This window comes from Tiliqua scincoides, chromosome 11 (assembly GCF_035046505.1).
Source record: "Tiliqua scincoides isolate rTilSci1 chromosome 11, rTilSci1.hap2, whole genome shotgun sequence".
In the NCBI taxonomy this organism is placed as follows: domain Eukaryota; kingdom Metazoa; phylum Chordata; class Lepidosauria; order Squamata; family Scincidae; genus Tiliqua; species Tiliqua scincoides.
Genome location: NC_089831.1, coordinates 4,445,899 through 4,468,975, shown reverse-complemented (window position 1 = coordinate 4,468,975; position 23,077 = coordinate 4,445,899). Strand labels below are relative to the sequence as shown.

At 42.9% G+C, this 23,077-nt stretch overlaps 1 protein-coding gene across 1 annotated transcript; it reads right to left on the bottom strand.

Moving 5' to 3' along the window:
* Window positions 1-68: 68 nt before the first annotated feature.
* H2AZ2 (H2A.Z variant histone 2) lies at window positions 69-18,006 on the bottom strand. Its single transcript, XM_066639378.1, has 5 exons — window positions 17,896-18,006; window positions 8,706-8,783; window positions 6,729-6,842; window positions 4,969-5,098; window positions 69-3,901 (listed from the first exon to the last, which is right to left on the bottom strand). The coding sequence occupies exons 1-5, from the start codon at window positions 17,896-17,898 to the stop codon at window positions 3,840-3,842; spliced, it is 387 nt and encodes a 128-aa protein (XP_066495475.1). The 5' UTR covers window positions 17,899-18,006; the 3' UTR covers window positions 69-3,839.
* Window positions 18,007-23,077: the final 5,071 nt, after the last annotated feature.

Here is a 23,077-nt window from a genome sequence, read left to right as displayed (position 1 = left end):
TGGGTCAGAGGACTTTCAGTGGTCCATGAGTTGAGAGGGAAACAGCAAAGCAAGAAGTAAAATACACCTTGTCAAATCCCCTTGGGAATGATCCCAGGCATTTATTCAAGAGTACTGTCACAAAGTTGGTGGCTACTCTTTCTGGAGCCCACAGCAACTGGCATTATGCAGCGGTGTGTCTAGGAGATGCTATACTCTGAGCTATAAAAGACCTAGAAAACAGCTACATCAGGGGTGTCAAACCCATTTCATACAGAGGGCTGAATAGCATTCATGATGCCTGCTGAGGGCAGGAAATGATGTCATCAAGCAGGAAGTTACATCATTACGCAGGTCATGACCAGAAATAAGCGTTTCTCACTTAGGAACTCATTAACGGCAAATGACAGAAAACATGCAAATCTTGGTCATATTTTCAAGAGATGAGAGCCCAGTTATCATGCAGGCTGCCCAGCAGCTAAGAGCAGCCGATGGTGGTACTGGGAGAGCCCGAGGGCTGGATAAGGAGCTTCTGAAGGTCACATCTGGCCCATGGGCCTTTCATTCAACACCCCTGAGCTACACAGTTTTAGAGGATCTATTCTCAGCAATTGTGGGTCAAGCCAAAAGCCATCTGTTTTCAGTTACTATTTTCCGATATGCCCTTCACACTACAAGCAGCTGCAGAAACTTAACCCCAAACATTCAGCTCCATCCATGTAATGCCCATCACCTGTAAGCCCGGTAATTCCACTTGCATTCAACAGAGGGCAGCAGTTCCCCACACAATAAAGTGTTGGCAGTAAACCAGTCAAACAGCTGTAAAAACTAGGTTGCTGAATTAAATACATTGTTAACAGATAGAACCTGCCAACTTGGACAACATGCCTTTTACGAACACATGAAGTTGCCTTACACAGAGTTAGGCCATCGGGGTATCTAGCTCAGTACTGTCCACTTGGACAGTTTCAAGCAGAGGAACCCTTCCCAAGCCAGCTGGAAACTGAACTTGAGATGTTCTGCATGAAAAGCTGCTCTAACCTGAGCCATAGCTCCTTCCCTATTGCAGATGGGCCACAACTATGCATGCTGCAGAGTAGTTAATTCAACTTGTCTTTTTAAAAGGCTGCTCAGGTCAGGCTCAGTCTTCCTAAAATCTTAGTGGCTACAAAGTCTGCCACAAACAACAGCTTGAGAGACCAGTGAGGAAGAGTCAGATACTGGCAGCATGCAGGAGAATTTGTTAACAGTTTGATCCCATGCATTTACTCAGAAGGAAGTCCCACCAATTTCAGTGGGAACTTACTCCCAAGTACCTCTGCACAGTCACAACCTTCTTTCTGAGATTGTATAAAAAGAAAGTGCAGTTCTTAGCAACTGCAAGCTATCTTTGTAAAGAAGCAGTTTGATGTTTCTCTTAGGGAAAACAAACTACACATGTGGGATTTAATTCTTTTAAACTCAATGGGATTTGCTTCCGAGTACAGTACACATTACAAGAGTCTTACAGTCTGATCCTATAGCAAATGCACCTAACAGGAAGCAACCAGCTCAAATGTTGGCTGCAGGTGTATTATATTTACTTACACACATGGAAATAGTTGTGGGGAAAAATTAGATCCTGGAACCCATGTGGGGGGAGGGGGGTCAGCCAGAGATCTGATTGCTCCTAGGGAAGTCAATTCATTTCTAACTTTGCCTTCTTAACACTGCCTAGACAGTGCCTTTCAGTATGGGAAAGAAAATACGTTGCTACAAGAGAAAGACAGAGAAACTGGGCAGGCTAGAGCTATAAGATCTTCAGATGTGAACTCACATTTATGCATAGACACACCCCCTTCCGCAATCCTCGCCTCAGGAGGCTAGACATGAAGCTCATGAGCTGTTTCTAAAAGTCATGAGGAATCCACTCATGCAAGGGAAAAAAGATACTTGCTGGAGCCCACAGTAAAATTTGCATGGCTTCCAACATGGTTCTGCACAGCCACAAATCCCATTGTGTGCCTGCACAGATACCACAAAAAAAGAAAGGGAAACACCTCTCTCCATTTCACCCCCCTCACAATGACCACAAAAAGGAGTATAAGCCTTCATTCCCTAACTGCATGTTTCGTAGAAAACCACTTCCTTACACAGAAATGCATTCAGTGACATTTTATAGTCCCGCAAGCAAGTTCACCACCAAAGGCTGCTGCCGCCAGTTCTGATCCCTGCAACAATACCCTCATCTGTCTTACAGTTATTGTTCCAAGTTGGTCAGTTATCTGGGGTAACACTTTCACTACTCGCAGACAACACATGCTCTCTCCCTGCACCTTGTATCTTTATGCTTCCCCAGTGAGTATGGTCATTTTCTGGCCTACCTCACTGTGCAAAACTGTGCTGTTAAAGCACATTTGCTAAAGGAGCAACTGATATGAGCAATCAGACCAAGCCCAAGTCACTGGCTTATTTTGTCAACACTTTCACAAAGTGAACCTTATGAGACATGTCCAAGACATGTCAACCACCTCAGAAACAGCAAGTAGTGACCCCAGATCTCCCTCCCCCTATCATTCCTCACAGTACAGTATTAGGCAATCTCACAGTAGCATTTGGGTTTGTCTAAAAATAATATTCTTCCTATGATGCTATAGCAGAGTCTAGCTTAAATGATGAATCCTTTGCAAAGTTTGAGGCAGAGCTATCTTGAAAGTTACTTCCAATTGGAAATCATAATTCAGGGAGAATTTGTACAGACTGACTTGATAAATACAGGCATGCAAGAATCTGGGAGGTGCTCAAGCAAGATTCTTAAGTCTTATAGAGACTCTTTCTGCTCTTATTTTTCACCACTGTGCCTGAAATTACAGTGTATGAAACAGCATTCACAGCAGCAGAAAGAACACAAGTTCTTAGATCTTAACTCTTAAGCTCAGCAAACCCAGAAGTTACTATACAGGGGTCAAATCATATACTAACAAGGTTGCCAGAATAACCATGGCAGTGTTGCTAGTTTAGAACTTTGTTAAATAAAATCTTATTTGATTCATTAATGCTGTTCATTTGCATACAACAGCTTGACAACTAGGGACTATCAAAGAGAGCAACAAGATGCTTTAGAGCACAACAAGGCATTTACTGAAGCAAGAATCATTGTACTTTGTTCAAGAACACAGCAGAATTCAAGGCAAAGCCACCCACCAAACCACAGGCAGGTCACCAACTATAAGCAATGAAAGATGCCTTTTGGTACTTCTTGCTAGTCTAGACATTACCATCTTCCAGTGCTATGATCCCTGCCATTTCCATGTTCACACTGTATCCATTTCCCTGGAAAAGCTTTAGAATGCTAAAACCATTTTAAACCAGTTGCATTGTTAAATGGAGTATAGTCTAAACTAAACTAAGTCTGAACATTAATTTCCTCATATTGTGGTCTGTGTCATTCAAGAGCTAAGATAAAACAAAAAAGGTAATCAATCATGGATGTGGCCTTGTTAAAGTCTACAATTAAATAACTGAATAAGTTCCAACTGCACCAGCTTCTAGAGATGTGAAATCTCAGCTGAACTGAGCTTTTTACACCAGAACGACACACCAGAACAAGTTTTGTAAAAAATGGTTTTATCAGTTCCATTTTTGTATAAAACACATGGGAGAAACCTAGCCAATCAACACACAAATTGCTGCCACGTAACAAGGTACTTTTTTATGTCAAACTTTGAATCTAAAGAACATACAAATGTTTTAAGTCTACAGTCAATTGTCTATGCTCTTCCATTTAACTATTGTTTTTAAAAAATTCCACATATCCCCATATTTCTTCTGTCCCAGTTACAGTACAATGACAGGGAGGAAGAGGGTTGTTCATCTCCTCTCTATGCAGTTTTCTGCTGTCCCTTCTTTCCAATCAGAGACTTGTGAATGTGAGGAATTACACCTGCAAAGAAAGTAATGGATTATAACTCAAAAATACAAGAAATATTTAGCAGCTGACATGCAAAAGACACATAGTAAATTCACTCATTTAATTTTCAACAGAAACCTAATACACTCTGTAAAATCCAAGGCTGCAAGTTATCATTTCAACAGTTGCAACTACTTTTGGCAAACTCTCCAATAAGAAGTTCTATTTTAATACATGGGGAGAAGAACTGGGATGGAACCAAGTAGCTGCCTTACTTATTAAGTGTTTTTGCGTATCACAAAACAGTTACATGGTGCTGTGCAGAACTGCTATACCTTCACCTCTAGGGGAAAAAAGAAAAAAATCTGGACTCTCTTCTCAGATTAGGTTTCCCCCACGGTACTGGGGTATGAAGATTTATTAGTGTGTACTGTGAAGCAAGACCTCAAGGTCCATTTCCCAGTCTACTTTTGCAGTCCAGATTCAAGAGTTAAAAAGAAAAACCAAAAACCTAAGAAAATCATTTTGTAAGGTTACCATGGAAGATGAAAGTTCTTTAAGAAACATAGAGTGCAAAAAGCATTACTACGGGATTAGCTCTGTATGTCTGTTGAAATTAACACCATATATATATTAGCATATTTCAAAATAAAAATGGCAGATTCAATGAGCATTGCAGCAGTGATGAAAGATCACTATAACAAAGCTACATCTGAACAGTAAAATTATGTGGAAGTTGTACTAATCAGCATGCTCAATAACTTTTTCAACTACCTCAATATGTATTCCCCATATAACTGTTTACAAAGCAGTAGCTTTCCACAATTGTGTATGTAACTACCTGGTACACCAGTTGTGCAACTTCCAACCAAGATTTTCCATACCTGTTCAGAAACCCTCTTACCTGATCAGAAACCTAATGAAGGAGGAGAATGGTAAAACATTCCTTGCTGCTTGGGAGAATGTTACAAATGACCAGTTTACCAAGTAGTTAAAAGGACACTGTATTACCTCCTCATAACAGTCATCTATATTCTGTATCCCGATAGCTTTTATGACCAGCCAAGTCATATGAAAAACTCAGACACTGTACTACATACCTCCACCAGCAATGGTCGCCTTAATAAGGGAATCCAGTTCCTCGTCACCACGAATAGCAAGCTGCAAATGACGAGGAGTGATACGTTTTACTTTAAGATCCTTGGAGGCATTACCTGCCAACTCCAAAACCTGTTGGAAGAAAAAGAAAACTGAAAGGGAAGCTTTTTTCTAAAACCTGATGAAGTTATTCTAAAACATAGTTTACATTTTCCCAACTACAACATGGACACATTTAGAAAAAGTCTCAGGTACCCTCAATTAACATTTTCTTAAAGGCAGTTACTATCTTTAGCTTTAGAGGTGTAACACAGTTCCTGAAAACTTTTTATGTAAATAGTTAATTTGTTCCATGTAAAGTCTCTGGTTTAAACCATTAAAATAAACTATTGGGACAAATTATAATGCTAATCTACTTTTAAATCAATCAATCAATCAACAGTATTTATATACCGCTTTTTTAAACCCCTTTAAACCCCTTTATGTTAAGTTAAAAGTTAGAAGTTAAGTTAAAAGCTAGTTAAAAACTTAAGTTAAAAGCTTTTAAACTTAAGTTAAAGGCTAGAAGTTAAATGGGATTGTACAGAACAAGTAATTTTCCCCAGTAAAATATTTCTAAATTGGAGTCAAGATTTTGTAACAACAACAACAAAAACAACTGTATCCAGTTCAATTATGTTCACAATAAAAGAATGGATTTCTAAAGTCTATCATCTGGCTCAGTTATATAAACTCCATGCATTTGTTAGATTAAAAGATGGCAAAGTAGAAAAAATTATGACATCTGTGCTTTTATAGATTTTTGAAGCAAAACAAACATACAAACAAAATGTGTATATAATTGTCCCCAGTATTATAGAAATAACTGTAGCTAGAATTTATAATAAATATTGTTATACTATAAAATAAAAAGAGAAACACACAATATGTTCTCCTTCACTGCAATAAGCATAAAAAATTTGATGTTTCTTCCCAAAACTTGATTTCTAGCACTTACAAACATGAAGTTTTTGCAGTACTTGACTGCTCCACTTTAAGGCAAGTAACATTCTGAACCAGTTCCCCTAGAAAGCTACTAGAATAAGGAAAAGAAGCAGGATACATTTAAGTAATAAACTGGAATTTGGTCCTTTCTTCAAGGTGGATTTTCCAGATTACAAAGAAAGATGGGTCACCAATATGTAAAAGCTTGGCTTGAAGCAAAGGACAAAGACTGCTTTCAAAGATTCAGCAGCAGGCCATACCTTCACACACAAGGCCCAACAGATCATTGATCAGAACTAAAAAGTCAGCGACAATTGAGAAGTTTGTATCTTCTCCTAAGTGCAGGAGATAGTTTATTTGGCTGACAGAGGAGGTACTTATTTTACCAGTTCCTGGTGTGTCCCAATAAATGCCAGATCCACATAGTAAAACAGCATGTAGCAGGAATCTCTGTCAGATAAACACAAACAACCTAAAGTAGCAACCCAATGCACACTCTGAACCCAGTGGGGCTTGCTTCTGTAGTCATATCTAGAACTGCACTGTAAACCAATAAGCCTAAATCAAGGAAGCAATCCATGTTTTTGGACACAGTACAAACCATATCCATAAGTTTTTTTTTGCCATTAAAGCTTTTGCAGTATTATTTTCAAGAGCAGAAGCAGCTAAGCTCCTCTACTCCAGAGATTCCTATCAGCCACAACTCCTTGAACTCACAACCAAGGCCTTATTTTATGTTCAAATCATGTGATCTGGCAATAATGAGTTTAGAACCTACCTCAGCAGTGAGGTACTCAAGAATTGCAGCACTGTATACGGCAGCTGTAGCACCAACCCGTCCATGGCTTGTGGTGCGAGTCTTCAAGTGTCTGTGGATACGACCCACTGGGAACTGAAAGCAGAAGTACCTGTTCAGCATAGGTGGCAAAATCCAACTACAAGACACTACTCTTCCAAAAAACAGTTAACGCCAACAGCCTGGTTCACTAGGTTCCAGAGAAACAGGATACATTTACTATGAGCACCGTCACTATTAGTGTTACCGACAGAATTTGACCAGACTGTAAAAACTAACTCAATCTCTAGTGCAACTCAAATACAGTTCTTGTACTGCACAATCCCAGACTGAAAGTTAAAGAAGGGAGGAAGGGAGCAATGGCTTTGCAGAATTCAAGCTAGGTTTCATAGCCCAGAGCTACTTGATAACACACATTATCAAGAATGCTAGTAAATCAGGATTAACCTCCATGAAGTCATTCATAAGAAAACACAGATCCTCACTGATTAAGTTGTGCACTATTAAGACAACGCTAATAGCTTCCATGGTGCTGCACTCTTCTATGTTAATAAAATTCCAATGAAGTTCAATAGGCAAATTCAATGAAGTTCAATAGTTACTGAATGTTTATGTCATGAAGGTGAAAATGAACAAAGCAGGTACATGACACTGAATAAGCTTGACACTCTTTGGAGATTGTCTGGGATGGACTTACCAGGTAGACCCAAGAGGTGTGCTCCCACTTCAACCATGATGGGAGCAAAAAACCTCTGTCCTTGCATGAAGACATGGAAGCTACAACAGCTAAATAAATTATGTGTGAAGGCATCTCAAGCCACAGCTCTACCTATAGGAGAGTTGGTACTTTTATCCTATCCCTTCTACAGATATCTACAAAGAACCTACAATTAACAGTACCTCGGACACTGTTTTTCCTCAATACGGGAAAAAGATAATCTTCTCCAAATAAATATATGTTTAGGGCAAAAAAGTGATTACTCCACCTTAGATCTCTAATCTTTAAAGGAACAAGATGATAAACTAAATATGTGGGAAAGTTCCCTTTTCTGGACAAGATGCAGGAATAAAAACAACAAGGAAAGGGGATTTTCTATTCTTGCTCAGTTTGTGACAAGCCAGTCTGAGAAAGAACATAGAAAACTTCCAAAAATTCTTCATGATAAACACAGGCCAACCAGCAAATGAGTGGAATAAGAAAATGGAAAATGTGGCTTACCAGCCAATAGTGAAACAGTCAGGCACAGACAATAAGGAATTCAAGAACAGGTGGGTTCTTGGAGGGTTTCCCTATAGCGACAAAAACTAGACCAAAGGCAGACTCTGAGGGTCTCCAGAGAGGATAAAGGTGACAGGTTCTTGAAAGGTTACTTACAGATAAGTTTACAAAATATCCTACATCCTTACTCCTAGAATACCTTCTGACTGAGGGCTTCAACTTGAAGCCCATGTGTCCATTTTATAGAGTCTTGTAAGCTCTTCCCTGCATCTGCAACCACCTCATGAAAAGATGGGCTTTGATGTAAGTGAAGAAAAGGCAGGGAAAAATATACTTAATAGAACATACAGGCAAAGTTGCCCCAGGCCTGTGACACCTAACTGTGACACCTAACTAGGAGGGAAATAAGCAGCTCAATTGACTTGCTCTTATGTATGCAGACTTCCATGGATGCCAGTCTGCTCCCAACTGAGAAACACAGTTAAGACCAAAACACAAGCCATTACAATTTTAACCAGTGATAAAATACTACCACATACAAAGGAGCAAATAAAGTTAACTCACAGATTTAACTAGGAGAAACACATGAGTCAGAACGACTTTACATGGCAATGAATGGGCTATGTTGCACATACTGTATGTTACAGTCAATACAAAAATGCACAACCGTTACTAACATCTGCAGGCAGGTGTTAGGAGTCCCAATAAGAGCCAATGTGGGAAACAAAGAAGATTTTTACCTGAAGTCCAGCCCTTTGTGAGCGAGACACTGCCTTGGCCTTGGCCTTTCCACTGTCCTTGCCAGCCTTGCCTCCAGCCTAAATAAGAAAAAAAGTCATGAACTAGTCCTCAGGGAAAATAACCTGCAAGACACCTTTTCACCATATACAAGAAACTAAAATGGTAGAGAGAAAGTTTAATAGTTACACTACCTGCTACTTAAAAAAAACGACTATGCATTAAATACCATATACCGTATTTTTCGCTCCATAAGACGCACTTTTTCCCCCCCAAAAAGTGGGGGGAGAAGTGTGTGCGTCTTATGGAGCGAATACTGCAAAGCTGCAGGCGTTCTCAGGGCAGCAGAGCCTCCATGGCAGGTGCTTCTGCCCCTGACCAGGGTCCTGCCTGCCTGCTCAATAGTAATGCAAATGCAAATTGTAATGCAAATGCAGGCGCTCAATGGTAATGCAAATGTAACGCTTAGTGACAATGCACTTGCAGAAAAATACTACAGTACCTCATTCTACCAGTGCGAGGATGATAAAGCAGAAAAGGCTAGCTTATAAAATTCCTTTTAAACTAGAGGTAGTAAAATATGCTAAGGACCATGGAAACAGAGCAGTGGAGAGACATATTTTATTACACTATTTGGTTCAGAATATTTTTTTCCTGTTTTCCTCCTCTAAAAACTAGGTGCATCTTATGGTCAGGTGCGTCTTATAGAGCGAAAAATACGGTATGTATTTTCAAGACCATAAGATATTTTAGTTTTATTTTGCCCCTAAATTATAAGCATATAAATGTATATTACTTCCCAATTTATCTTACTAAGGCCAAAATCCTAACCAACTTTCTGGCACTGGCATAGCGTTGCCAATGGGACATGTGCTGCATCCTGCAGTTAGGTGGCAGTCACAGAGGCCTCTTCAAAGTAAGCAAATGTTTGTTCCCTTACCTCAGAGTTGCACTGTCCTTATGTGGGTTAGGATTGCGCCCTAGACTAGTTAAGCTAACATTTTCAACAACAAAGTTTATATACTTGTTACTGCACTAATCGTTATGTCATGAAATAAAGGCAGATTTAGTATTTGTGGACAGATATGGAAGAGGCCATGATTAGTACCCCAAAAGGCTACAGATTCTCTACCCCCTGGTTTAGGTGATAGGTTGAACTGGGATTTAACAAGCAGATTTTTCTACGTGAGCAGGACGCACATGGAGTTTCATTTCCTCTTATCTAGTAAACATTAAAAGTTAAAAAAGCCTGCTAAGCATCAAGCCCTGTGCAGAAACATTAGCTTGAGGTCCACAGCTAATGTCCATTACCTTTAAAATACGGATATCTTTATTTAATAATCAACAAGGATAACCCTTAAGTACACTATCTGGAGATTTCTGGAATAGGTGTGGGCCATACAAACATAATAAATCAACAACATAAGCAACTTCTGGCATGAAATAGATCATTGAGATTTCAAATTATTTTTACTGTTCTGCATTAAACACAAACAAACTAGTTGTAATGAAGTATTATCTGAAACTCTGAAGGATAGAAGGTCGCTTCTCATGAAATAAAAGTTCCAGGATTTTATTAAGTTCCTGCAGGCCACACAGAAGCGTGGCCAAGAGAATAATTTGTGGATCCTGTCCTGTTTTAAAGTAAACAAAGATAATACTTTGTCTATTTGGTTTTGTCCCTACAATGCAAGGAATTTTAATTATCTGGACATCTGATTCTAATGTAACAAGAGAGCATAATTCAGCTTCCACAAGAATAAACTCAACAGCAGTCATGTTAGAACCATTTGTCTAGAATAAATAGTTGTCTGGGAGTAAATGTATGACAGAACAAAGCTGTTATTAGTAATAATAATAATAATAATAATAATAATAATAATAATAATAATAATAATACAGGTATTTATATACCGCCTTTCTTGGTCTTTATTCAAGACTTTATTCAAGGCGGTTTACATAGGCAGGCTATTTAAATCCCCGTAGGGATTTTTACAATTGAAAGAAGGTTCTATCTTACAAGAACCACAACATTCAGATGTTTCTTTCTGATCTGGTTTCACATTCTGGCCCCCATCCTCCCACGCTCAGAGCAGATGGAATAACTTGGCTCAGCTTGTCAGCTGCTTCAAGGTCGCATGGTGCCGGTGGCCTCTAACCGGCAATCTTGTGGATGTTATCTTCAGGCAAATGGAGGCTCTACCCTCTAGACCAGACCTCTTGCCCTTACAAGTATACATACAATGTCTTCCTTTGATCTGTGTCTCATCACCAGTCTACTGTCCATGACAAACACCACCGCCAAAATATAACAGGAAATCTGATCCTATAGAGCTATTTTAATACAGCATTATAAACTGGAGCTTCCACCACTGTAGTTAAGGCAGGGTTGTGTGCACCCCCAACAGGTTTCAAAGGCTCAAGAGAAGAGAACCACTGGAAACAGGACGGAAACTCTATCCTTTCCTCACCTTTGGCAGCACTTTTGTATTAGAGATAGAAGCATCAGTTCAGCAGTAATGATGCCTGTGACCTTTGCACTCAGATTATGCACTGGTAAGGCAATGAATGCAGAGGGTTCAGTTCAAGCTGCAGGAATCCAACTGAAGACACACATTCACACTCTGGTTTTTTTTAGTATCAAGAACTATTTTTCATCTGCCTTGATGAAAAAGACAGAAATTCCACATAGCCTGGCTAATAAGAACATGAATGTGACCAGGTTTTCAAGTTCACAAGCTTCCAGAGACACTTACAATTTAAGGATATACCTTTCAGTACCCATTTCAGACTATCTGCTAATCAGGAGTAACAGACTAGTACCCACAAAATGCAATACAGTCTAATCTCAGAGGGACACGCATGCATGACTAAATTTTAATATCATAGTCCAGCATTTCTCAGTGGATCATGACCCAATTTCTGGTGGGCTGCTGAACACCACCCAGGCTGCCAAGCTTTCACATATTTTAGTACAAAAAGCCCACCTCCAGAGTGTGTTCTTGCTGATGAGTATGACGTGACCTGTCCTGAAGAGGGTTGAAGACCACTGAGCAGAGCCAAGATGTATTGTGCTTGTGCTGATGAAAACATGCTTGCCAGTGAGAGTGTGCTTTGAAGGTGGGCTTTTTACATTAAAAAATGCAAGAGCTCGGCAACAAGGAAGTGTTGGCAGTGTCGTGATGACGTCATTACATCACCGTCAACACTTCTGAGTTGGAGGTCTCCATGCAGAAAGTGGGTTGTTGGGCAGAAAAGCTTGAGAAGCACTATTACAGTCCAATATAAAAGCCAGCAATAGAGGCAGGGTGGAGATATCTACACACTGCACACGCACTTGCTTGTAACACTCAGATATCAACAGGTGTCACATGTAAACACTAGCGCAGACTGGGGCTGGTGTGCCTAGTGTGTTGACTTGAGCTCATTATCAGAAAAGCAGTTAATGTCTTACTCCCTTCTCCTCCAACATCATTCAACTCAAAAATCAGAATTTACATTTTGTAGTCATTTTCCTAAGTAATCTAGACGAGGTTTGATTTTCGTTGTTTCATCAGAAAGTATCTCTATATTCTTTCAAATCCATGTGTTCTATGCTCTAATTTGACATCTCTCTCTCTCTCTCTCTCTCTCTCTAAACAGCAGTAACACAACAATGTAACAGTCCTGCTGGATCACACCAAAGAACATTCAGTTCAGCATCCTGCTTTCCAGAGGCCCATCAGAAAACTCTAGGAAGAATAAATAGGAACTGAAGGATGCCCCTCTCCACCATTGCTCTCCTGCACCTGATATGCACCTGGAGGTAATATTAATGCATAGCTTTAATCACTAGTCATCAGCAATAGATTTGTCCTCCAAGAACTTGTCTAAACCCTTTTAAAAGTTATCTGAGTTAGTGTCACTCCCACATCATGTGGCAACAAATTGCACCTATTCACTATGCGAAGAACTTCATTTTATCCATTCTGAATGTTCTGCCAATCAGATTCACTGGACAACCCTGGCTCTAGTGTTACAAAAGGGAGAAAAGGCCTCTGTAACTCAATGGAAGTGCCTCTGTTTTGCATGCTGAAGGCCCTGGTTCAATCCTCAATAGTGCCATGTAGGACAGAGAAAAATTCCTATGTAACACATTACATTTGTAACACATTCCTATTGACAACACCAAACTAGATGGACCAATGATCTGCCATGTGTTAGACATCTCCATATACTCCACTCTCTTCAAAACATGCATAATTTTATGTTTAATCACATCCTCCTTAGCTGCCTTGCTCTCAAGCCAAAAGCTCCAAACACTGCAGTCTCTAATCATAAGGAAGGTATTCCAACTCCTGATGATTTTGGTTGTATTCTTCTGTACTTTTTTCAGTTTTGAGATGCAGCAATCAGGGCTGTACACAGCATTCCAACTGTGGCCACACCATAGATTTGCATGGGGTATTATAACATCAGCCTCCTAATCACTTCTAGTATGGTGTTTGCCTCTTCACAACTGCCACATACTCGGTCAATCTTTTCATTAAACTATGCCCATAATCCCAAGATCTTTTTCATGGCTCATCATCAACCGCTGAGACACTATCAGTATACTGTATATACAGTATACAGAAGGCTCCAACAGCACTAACACTGCATTTTTCCTTCTAGCAGGAGACTCCTTGCTCCTAGCAGAATATTTGAAGGTGTAAAATTTTCAATTATAAAATTATGTCACAGGTAGTAATAGATGCTGGGACACCGGTATTATTTTGTTTACTACATATAATTTAGGTATCAGATTTTTGAAAAGTTTCTGGAAAACTTTCAAAAAATGTCACAGCTAACCCACAAATCAAATCAAACCTGCCAGCTTCTCAAGCTGCTCCAAGATCCTTGACCTAAGAAAAGGCTTGTAACCCCATCTGAATCAGGTTAATTAGAAGCAAGTCTCATGGCATTCAACTGGGGTTTCACTTCCTAGTAAATGTGTTTAGGAATGCAACCTTTCACTTTCTTTGGAGAAGCTTTTCCTACACCACAAATGCCTCATTTTTTCATTATTTTCTGCAACCAGTTTATCCTTCCCATTGTTTATATGTATTCCCACCAATGTCAAAAAATTGTCACAAAGGACCAGTTTTCTATGGCTAGTTTGACCTTGGAGAGCACTGCAACTTTTCAATTTCACTTTAATGAAGGAAGAGCTTAAAGGACAAATAAAACTGGCAGACTTATAGAACAATCCTATGCATGTCTACTCTGAAGCATGTCCTACTGTATTCAATGGGAGTTACTTCCAGGAAAGCATGTACAGGATTACAACCTTGGTGTTGGCAAGCCAGTCAATTGTGGATTTGACTGTGGTCAAATACTATAGTATTTAGTACTTATTAAGTCAAGAATGCCACCATGTTGGTGGATGGCTTAATTACAACACCCTCTCTCATCAGGATGTCCCTTGTTAACAAGGTTGCTTGTTACCCAGGCCTGCAGAACTTAGAGCAAACCTGACTTCTCCCAATGACCACCTGCTATAGCTACAGGCATCTATAAACAGAATTACATCAGTGGCAAGAAGTCACTGTCTGGGAACCACCCATGATTCCCTCTTGCTTAGTGCAGGAACCTAGGAATAAAAGCCCATATAATCTGGCTATACAGTATGTTTTGTAAAACACTTATGAGAAATTGATCTCAGGTTTAGAAACTTTTAAAATTAATTTCACAAGTTTATTTTTGTAATTGGCATATGCATCTCACCTGTTGTGATTTAAGCAACAATTCATAGTATGTGAAAAATGTTGTCCAATCAACTGACTGGGCATTTTCTGATAAATAAGTTCCTTGCTCAAGCTGAATAAGAACACCCACATCAGAGACTGGGCATTCTGCCATCCACATGCATTTGAGGGGATATGGTAGTTGACAGTTGTGACAGCCAGAAGGTAGTTCAGGTTTAAAGGCACAACTTGCTCACTTTAGTTCTGCTACTCAGTTTTCTTTCAGCCACCTCATTCACATAAGGTTCATGTTGAAGTTAAACATATTGTAAAAAGTTTTAAGCTAATAATGTTTCCCAAATTTAACTAAACTAGAACATTTGGCACCACAATCAGTTATCAAGCCTACATATGAACTGGAATACATATAATACTGCTGCAACACTACATTTTGGAATGTCTATAGTACGCCTAACCCTAAATATTAGTATGATGTAATCAACAAGATATGACTCTATATCAGATTGTCAGTGTATTCCTAGACCTGTTTATTCTGAATTGTCCCACCAAGTTCAGTGCGTTTTACTCCCCATGAACTGTGATTAGGACTGTTGTACATATGCTGAGACAAGGTGCACCCAACTCTGCACAAGACTGGCAACCAGGGTTGTTGATTTGTGCAAGTAATTAGATTTCCTGAAATTCAATCAAACTGCAATGCCAGCAACTTCAAAAGTTGTTCAGAAGATAGTGGGCCTTGAAGAGTTAAATGTGCTCTGTTTTCAAATGGCATAGGAACACTGAGCAAAATCCATCAGAAAGACATATTTCAATATCACCTTATTGAGGCAATTCTGGTGAAAGTGCTATGCAGATAATTTCAGTTTAAATGTCTTTCCACTGAGCATTCACTATTTTAAAAGTATTTAAAGATTTTCTGCATTGTTAAGCAAATCAGTTAAACTTTTAATAGATGGTGAACAGATCAAAACATATGTGGGATACCACAAGCTGACAAAAGCAGGAACAGTGTTTTAGCAGGAACTCCCTGCTTGTCGGTCCATCCACTAGAAGTCATCCCCTCATTAATAATTAAGCAAGAAATTTCAGAGCACTTCAGGGTTACAGTATGAAAGACACAGAGACTATAAAGCAAACTGTAACAGCTGTCAAGACCAGGGGTGCTTGAGAGTGAAAGGTTTAAAAAAAAATCACTTCCTTACTTCTAGAACATGTTGCTTGTGCTTGTTAACTGGACAGAAACTTACTTGCCAAATCAAACCTCCAAGGCAAGAATTACATCTAATGACATAAGCAAGGGTAGGAAACACACATGCATGCACACACTTGCAGACAGATCCTACACTTATTTCCCATGGAGCAGTGGTTCCCAAACTGTGGATTGGGATCCACCATCAGGTGGTGAAACTGACAAGGAAAATATATTGAGCCCTATGGAAACCAATACAGAGAAGTGTGTGCATATTTACTCATGAGTAGGCAGCCCTGCCTTGGTCCAGATGCAAGGCCACTAGAATGGTCCAGATCTAATGAATGCGGAACTCAACAATGCTCCAGGAGGTGGTCCCCCCCCAAAGCAAAAAGAATAAAAAGAGACATGAGTGGCTGGTAAAGCGAAACCTTTTTTCAGTCATGTAAAGCTAGGTGGGTCCCAACAGAATGTCATTATGAAAAGTGAGCTCTAGTACTAAAAAGTTTGGGAACCATAAGGACATCAGAAGAGCCTTGACAGGTCAGGCTAAATGCCCACCTAGTTCAGCTTCCTGTATCTCAGTGGCCCACCAGATGTCTCAGGGAGCACACAAGACAACAAGAGACCTGGTGCCCTCCCTTGCATCAGGAAACCACTGCCATGGAGTTTAATAGGTTTTATTCCCAGTCAAAGCCAGGATGCTGCACATGTTTTACTTGGGGCGTCAAGTCCCTTGAGGTTTAGTTCCAAAGGACAGCATGAGGGAGTGTCATGAAATAATGCTGGGGCTCAGATGACATAAGGAGGCTGCTAACCAGTGATAACCCAGTTGCCACTGAGCCTGGAGGGGAAACGGGACCCCTCCAGAAGCAGCTGTGGGCAAGAAGAACCACATCAGGCTGTCACAGGGTGAGGACCCATTGAGAGACTCTCCAGCAGAGATGTGTGATGGGTGTGACTGGAGTCCTTCTGTGTGAGAGCAGAACACATGGGTGGTGGGTGTCTGGGTGCCTCACACAGCGATGGTGCTTTATGAAGGGTTCCACTGGGGAGGCTCTGCCTCACCTGCTTCCCCACATTCCTGCTTTCCAGTGGGAGCCCACCTGAAGGAATCAGCCTGCTGCTGCTGCTTTGGCTTGCCTGACATTTACACAGTATGTAGTTGCCAGGACGTCTCCCTGCGTGGCAGCAACTGACATGCAGGCCTGAATCCTCCTCCCTGGCGCAACATCTTCATGGAGAGGAGCCTGCTCCGCTACCGCCTGCCTCCTTAGAGGCCAACCCTAACCATGTCTACTCAGAAATAAGTCTCATTACAGTCAATAGGGCTCACTCCCAGGTACGCGTGGATAGGATTGCAGCCTAGGAGCCAAACTCTATATATGTCTACACAGAAGTAAGTCCCATTAGTCAGTGGGGCTGACTGGCAGGAAACTGTGGATAGGATCGCAGCTTGAGAGCGTGTCTACTCTGAAATAAATTCCATTAAAATCAATGGGGCTTACTCCCAGGTATGAGTGGCTAGGATTGCAACATAGAAGCCACATCCTATGCATGTCTACTCACCTGACTCTAATTCGACTTACTTCAGAGTAGACATGCATAGGATGGGGCTCTGAGGCTGCAACACCATCCACACTTACCTGGGAGTAAGCCTCACTGGCTCTACTAGGACTTACACCCAGGTAAGTGTGGATGCAATTGCAGCCTCAGAGCCCAATCCTATGCTTGTCGATTCTGAAATAAGCCCCATTATAGTCAATGGGGCTTACTCACAGGTAAATGTGCTTAGGATTGTGGCCTCAGAGCCCACTCCTATGTGTGTCTACTCAGAAGTAATTCGCAGTAGTCAAAGGGGCTTACTCCCAAGAAACTGTGAGTAGTCCTGTAGCATTACAAGCCCCCCTCCTCCCCTGGGGGGGAACACGCGCGTTCAGACGTTGCGTGGGCAAGACGCGGGTTTTCGGTCTTCTGAGGAAGACGGCGCTCCCGGAGCCTCAGCGCGCCTCTTTCAGCGGAGACACGCGTCTCTCGCGTTCACACGTTACTTCAAGAAAACGCGTGTCGAGGTCGCGAGCGGGGGGCAGAGCTTTCGACGGCCCCTTCCCTCCCCGGACGGGAACACAGGGCTCTCCTGCAGCGCGTGACAGGCGGGGGGGCAGCGGCGGCGGGGGGAACACAGAGGCCCCCGCGAAAGGGAGCCCTCGGCCGCCGGCGCCCCGGCGCCCCTGCCCCCCGCGCGCATCCCGCCAGCGGCCCCCCCGCGCCGCTCACCATCGCTCAGCCGCTGCCTGCGAGGTCCGGTCCCGATTCCAGCAAGAGCCGCCTCGGAAACTCGAGAGACAATAACCGCCCGGACGCGAGGAGGGATCCTGGCCTGCCGCGGCCCCCGCGAGCCAATCACCGCGAGCCATGTTCGTTTGAACCTCCCGCCCCGGCCAATCAGGGAGCAACTTCTTGCGTCGTCCGGCCAGGCCCCGCCTTGCGGCCCGTTTAACGGCTGTTTTTTAAGGCCACCAACAGCCGCCACCAACCGCCTCCCCCTTTGCACACGGCACGTCACAGGGAGGCGGGACCGAGCACCACTCGCGCAGGAGGGAGGCAGGCGGAGTGACGCGCCTCTCCGCCAATCGCAGGGCGACGTCTTCGCGCAGGGAGGCGGTGCCAGCGGACGAGCGGCGTCACGAACCAATAGGAACCAAGAGCCGTTTCCCGCCCAGATGGTCTCCCCTCCCCTCCTGTTTGCTTTGCGTCGAGGAGGGAAAATGGAGTCGGCGGGACTTGAGGGGGTTGTGGCAGCCGCGCGCAGGCGGCTCTCGGCGCCTCGTGGCCGCCCCGCCTTCCACGGCGACGCGCCCCGCCCACGACAGCGCCTGCCGAGCCGTTGCTGCTCGAACCCGCGACCCTCAGGCGGAACCCACCGTTTCCCGCCAAAATCTCCTCAGGAGACGCCGGGCGCGCGCTCCCAGTGAGGCTGCCTGCCGGCCTCGCTACCCGGGAGAGGCCCATTGACGCTGCTGGAGCTGCCTTCTGAGGAGACTGCGCGGGATGGGCTCTGAGGCTGCGCGCCTGTCACACTGACCTGGGAGTGAGCCCACTGACTGGAACGGGACTGACTTCTGAGGAGACAGGCACAGGACTGCAACCTTAGGCTGCGCTCTAGCCACACTTTCCTGAGACTGAGCCCCAGCTTGGAAAGAAAGGCTTGGGGGTTGCAATCTTCATAGGTGTCCTCTAAGGGCTGTGGTTGCCTACCCAAGAGTAGTCCCACTGAACACAATGGGGCTTATTTCTGAGTAGGAATGGATAGGATTGCACTATAAGGTTGCCATCCTATGTATTTATATTTATATCCTGCTTTATCTCCCAAGTGGGCATGCAAAGCGGATTACAAAATCAGTTAACATAAAATACAATATAAAAAATATAAATATTAACCTTCCCTAGAAACAGAACATCTCATTGAAAGCTGGGAACAAGAAGCAGAAAACCATCAACACTAAAATGAACATAATCCCATAAAAATTTAATGCCATTTCTGCCCAACGTTGCATACATGCAACAGGGATCAAATGTGTACGTCAGGCAGAAATGGATTTAAAAAACCAGAACCTCAGAAGGCAAGAGTAAAAAGAAATGTCTTTAGCCTTGCCAGAGGCTTGCTAAGGCTTGCCACTTGCTAAGGCAGTGGTTCCCTAACTTTTTCAACTGATGGCTCCCTTGATCATTGTCCATGTCCCCATTAGGATTGCAATCCCCTACATTGTATAGGGCAGTGGGCAGAGGATTCTGTGGCTCCCCTGGCTGGTTTCTGCAGTTTCCCAGGGATCCATGTCTCACAGTTTGGGAACCACAGCTCTAAGGAGGGAGCAGTTTGTAAACTGAGAGTAAAGGGAATTCCACAGAGCTGGTGCCACCACAGAGAAGGCCCTACTCCTTGCCTCTGCCCCTCCTGCCTCCATAGGTGGTGGCACCTGTGGAGAGGATGAGCTGGATTACGTGGAAGAAGGCTGTCTCTCACATACCCTGGCTCCAAGCTGTATAGGCTTTAAAAGTCAACACTAGCACCTTGAATTGGACCCAGAAACAAATGGGCTGCTAGTGCAGTGTCCTGACAGAGGTGAATTGCCACCCTCCAGCAAGCATATGGACCACCACATGCTGCACTACCTGAGGATAAGATCCATTCAGCACAGTAAGACTTACTTCTGGATAAACATGTATAGGCTTGCACTGTGGAAGTTCAAGATCAGGTATAGGAGCTGTAGCCTTAGGGCCTGATCCGACAGGCACATGGGCTGAGTTGGTAGTGCAGTAACTGTAAAACTGCCATCCTAAACATAAGAGAAGCCCTGCTGGATCAGGCCCAAGGTGCAGCTAATCCAACATCTTGTTCCCCACAGTGGCCCACCAGCTGCCTCTGAGATAGCTGCAAGTGGGAGAGAAAGGCATACTTCTTTCTGGCCATTGATCCCTTGCAACTGCTATTCAGGGGCAGACTTTAGTGAAACCTGGAGGTAACATAGAGCCCTCATGACTAGTACCCATGGACAGGCCTGTCCCCATGGATTTGTCCAATAATCCGTTTTTTAAAATGGTCTAGAGCAGGGGTATCCAAAGTTTTTGACAAGAGGGCCACATCGTCTCTCTGACACTGTGTAGGGGGCCGGGGGAAGAATTAATTTACATTTAAAATTTGAATAAATTTACATATGTTTACATAAATGAATATATTAAAGATGAACTTCTATGAATGAATGGAGGTCTTGCAATAGCTCAAGGCCTTGCACAAAGCAAGGCTGGCCTTTCCTTTGCTGCCGCTACTGCTTCACAGACATGAAACAACAAGCATTGGAGGGAGCCCTCATCCCACAGCTCACGCAAGAGGTCAAACAGTTGCCCTCACGCTGAGAGCAGTTGTGTTGGGCCAGTGTGGGCTCCAGGAAATCTCCGGAGGGCCAGAGATTCACTGGAGACTGGGGGCTCCCTGAGGGCCGCATTGAGAGGCCTCAAGGGCCACAAGTGGCCCCAGGGCTGGCGTTTGGGCACCCCTGGTCTAGAGACTTTAGATCCATGGCCATCACCACATCTTATGGCAATGAATTCCACTGACTGACTATGTGCTGTGTGAAGAAATATTTTGCTAAGAAGTAAGAGCCCTGTCTACTCAGAAATAAGTCTCATTATTGTCATTGGGGCTTACCCCCAGGTAAGTCTGGATAGAATTGCAACCCAATTTGCAATGAGTTATACATCTGAGTAAACATGCCTAAGATTGCATACTGAAATGGTTGCAATCCCTTACCTATTTTACCTGGGAGTAAACCCCGTATAATATATAGTAATTATAATAACTTGTAATTATTTCTGAGCAGAAATGAATAGGATTTCACTCCTAAGAGACTGACCTGGCTGTCAACCAGGAAACCCCTCCTTTAATATTCACCTCAGAAAGAATATTTCCACTGCAGTGAATGATTAATATATAGATTTTTCTTTCATGGCTAGATGAAGTGGGGCTACTGGTAAAGGTGGCTTTGAAAGGGGATGAGATAAATTTGGCAAGGAGGGGAAGGGGAGGTCTCAATGAGTATTAGTTACCATGGCTATATGGAACCTCTATGAGGGTCGCCCAGAAAGTAATGCATCACATTTTTTTTCTTCAACAATTATTTATTGAACACAATAAAACTTGCACACAAGAAAGAATGATGTTTCTTCTACACTCCCTATTTTTCCACGTAATCTCCGTCCAGTTCTATGGCCTTCCTCCAGCGAGACACAAGGGCATGTATGCCCTGTCGGTACCACTCCTTGTTCTGGTCACGAAGCCATTTCTGCACTGTGCAAATCACCTCTTCGTCATCCTCAAAATGTCTTCCGCGAATGGCATCCTTTAATGGCCCAAACAAGTGGAAGTCTGAGGGAGCTAGGTCAGGGCTGTAGGGTGGATGGGGTAACACAGTCCAACCCTATTTAGTGATGTGTTCCGAAGTCCTCAAACTTGTGTGGGTTGTTGTGGCACCGAAGTCGCTGGAAGCGCTTCTTGAGTTTGGTTAATGTCTTCACATAAGCTTCAGAATTAATGGTGCTGCCTCTTGGCATCACATCAATGAGTATGACACCCTCACAGTCCCAAAACACAGTGATCATGACCTTACCAGCGGAAGCAGTTGCTTTGAACTTTTTCTTCTGTGGAGATTGAGGATGACGCCATTCCATCGACTGTCATTTTGTTTCGGGCTCAAAATGGTGAACCCAGGTTTCATCACCTGTCACAATCCTGGACAAGAATGCTTCCCCCTCATCTTCAAAACGTTTCAGCAACTCAGAAGAAATGTTTTTTTCTGAGAGATTTGTGGTCCACCGTAAGACAGCGCGGAACCCATCGTGCACACACTTTTGAGTAATCAAGAGCACGGATGATTGCATCCACACTTCCTTTGCTGATTGACAGCTTCAGTGCCAACTGCCTAGTCGTTATGTGTCGGTCCTCGCGAATGAGCACATCAGCAAGCTGCGTCTTGTCAGGTGTGACAGCCATGGATGGCCGCCCTGAATGCTGCAAATCTTGGAGCTCTGCTGAACCGCCTTCTAATGGCCTCACCCTCTGTGCCCAGCGACTAACCGTACTTCTGTCGACTGCAGATTCTCCATAAACTGTACACAAACGTTTGTGAATGTTCCCAACAGTTTCTTTCTCCGCAGTGAGAAATTCAATGACGACACGCTGCTTGTAACGTACATCACTTACAGACGCCATTTCGAAACACTGCTGCAGCTACACTATCTGTCTGAAGAAACCAAAAATTTGTGTGCGCACTCCTGAAAATTCAAATAATGTATATCTAAAGTTTCGCATTTGTACCATTACTGTAGGCTGAGAAAAAAAATGTGGTGCATTACTTTCTGGGTGACCCTCGTATGTTTAGGGGCCATCTATCACAGAATACAAATTACTTGAAGAGAAAGCAAGAGAGGACCCTCTCTTTAATGTTCTCCTTGTGAACTTCCGGGAGGCATCCAGTTGGCCTGTAACACACCCAATGCTCCTTTGCATATAGCTGCCTTTCTGGGAAACTCTTCCATCATTGCTGACTTTCTAATAAGCTTCCTTGTAACCCCAGAATTCTACAGAACAGTTTTTTAAGTACTGTATCTGCTCAGGAACACATGGTCCATTTGCATGTGGTACCAAGAACCCATTTCACCTCCCCATGAGTCATTTCTGAAACATTCTTAATGCCAGACAAAGCAAAAGACAGATGCAGTCTGAAATGAAAATGGGATGTGCGTTTTGATCAACACTACCTCATTTGATGTATATGAGTTGGAAATTCAGAGACTGAAATTCAGAGATTGTTGCCCTGTGTAAAAGTTGAAATGAGCAAAGTTGAAATGAGCAAAGTTGGCGTTGTGTTCTGCTGGTGGCGTAGCAAAGTTATGTGAACCTTGG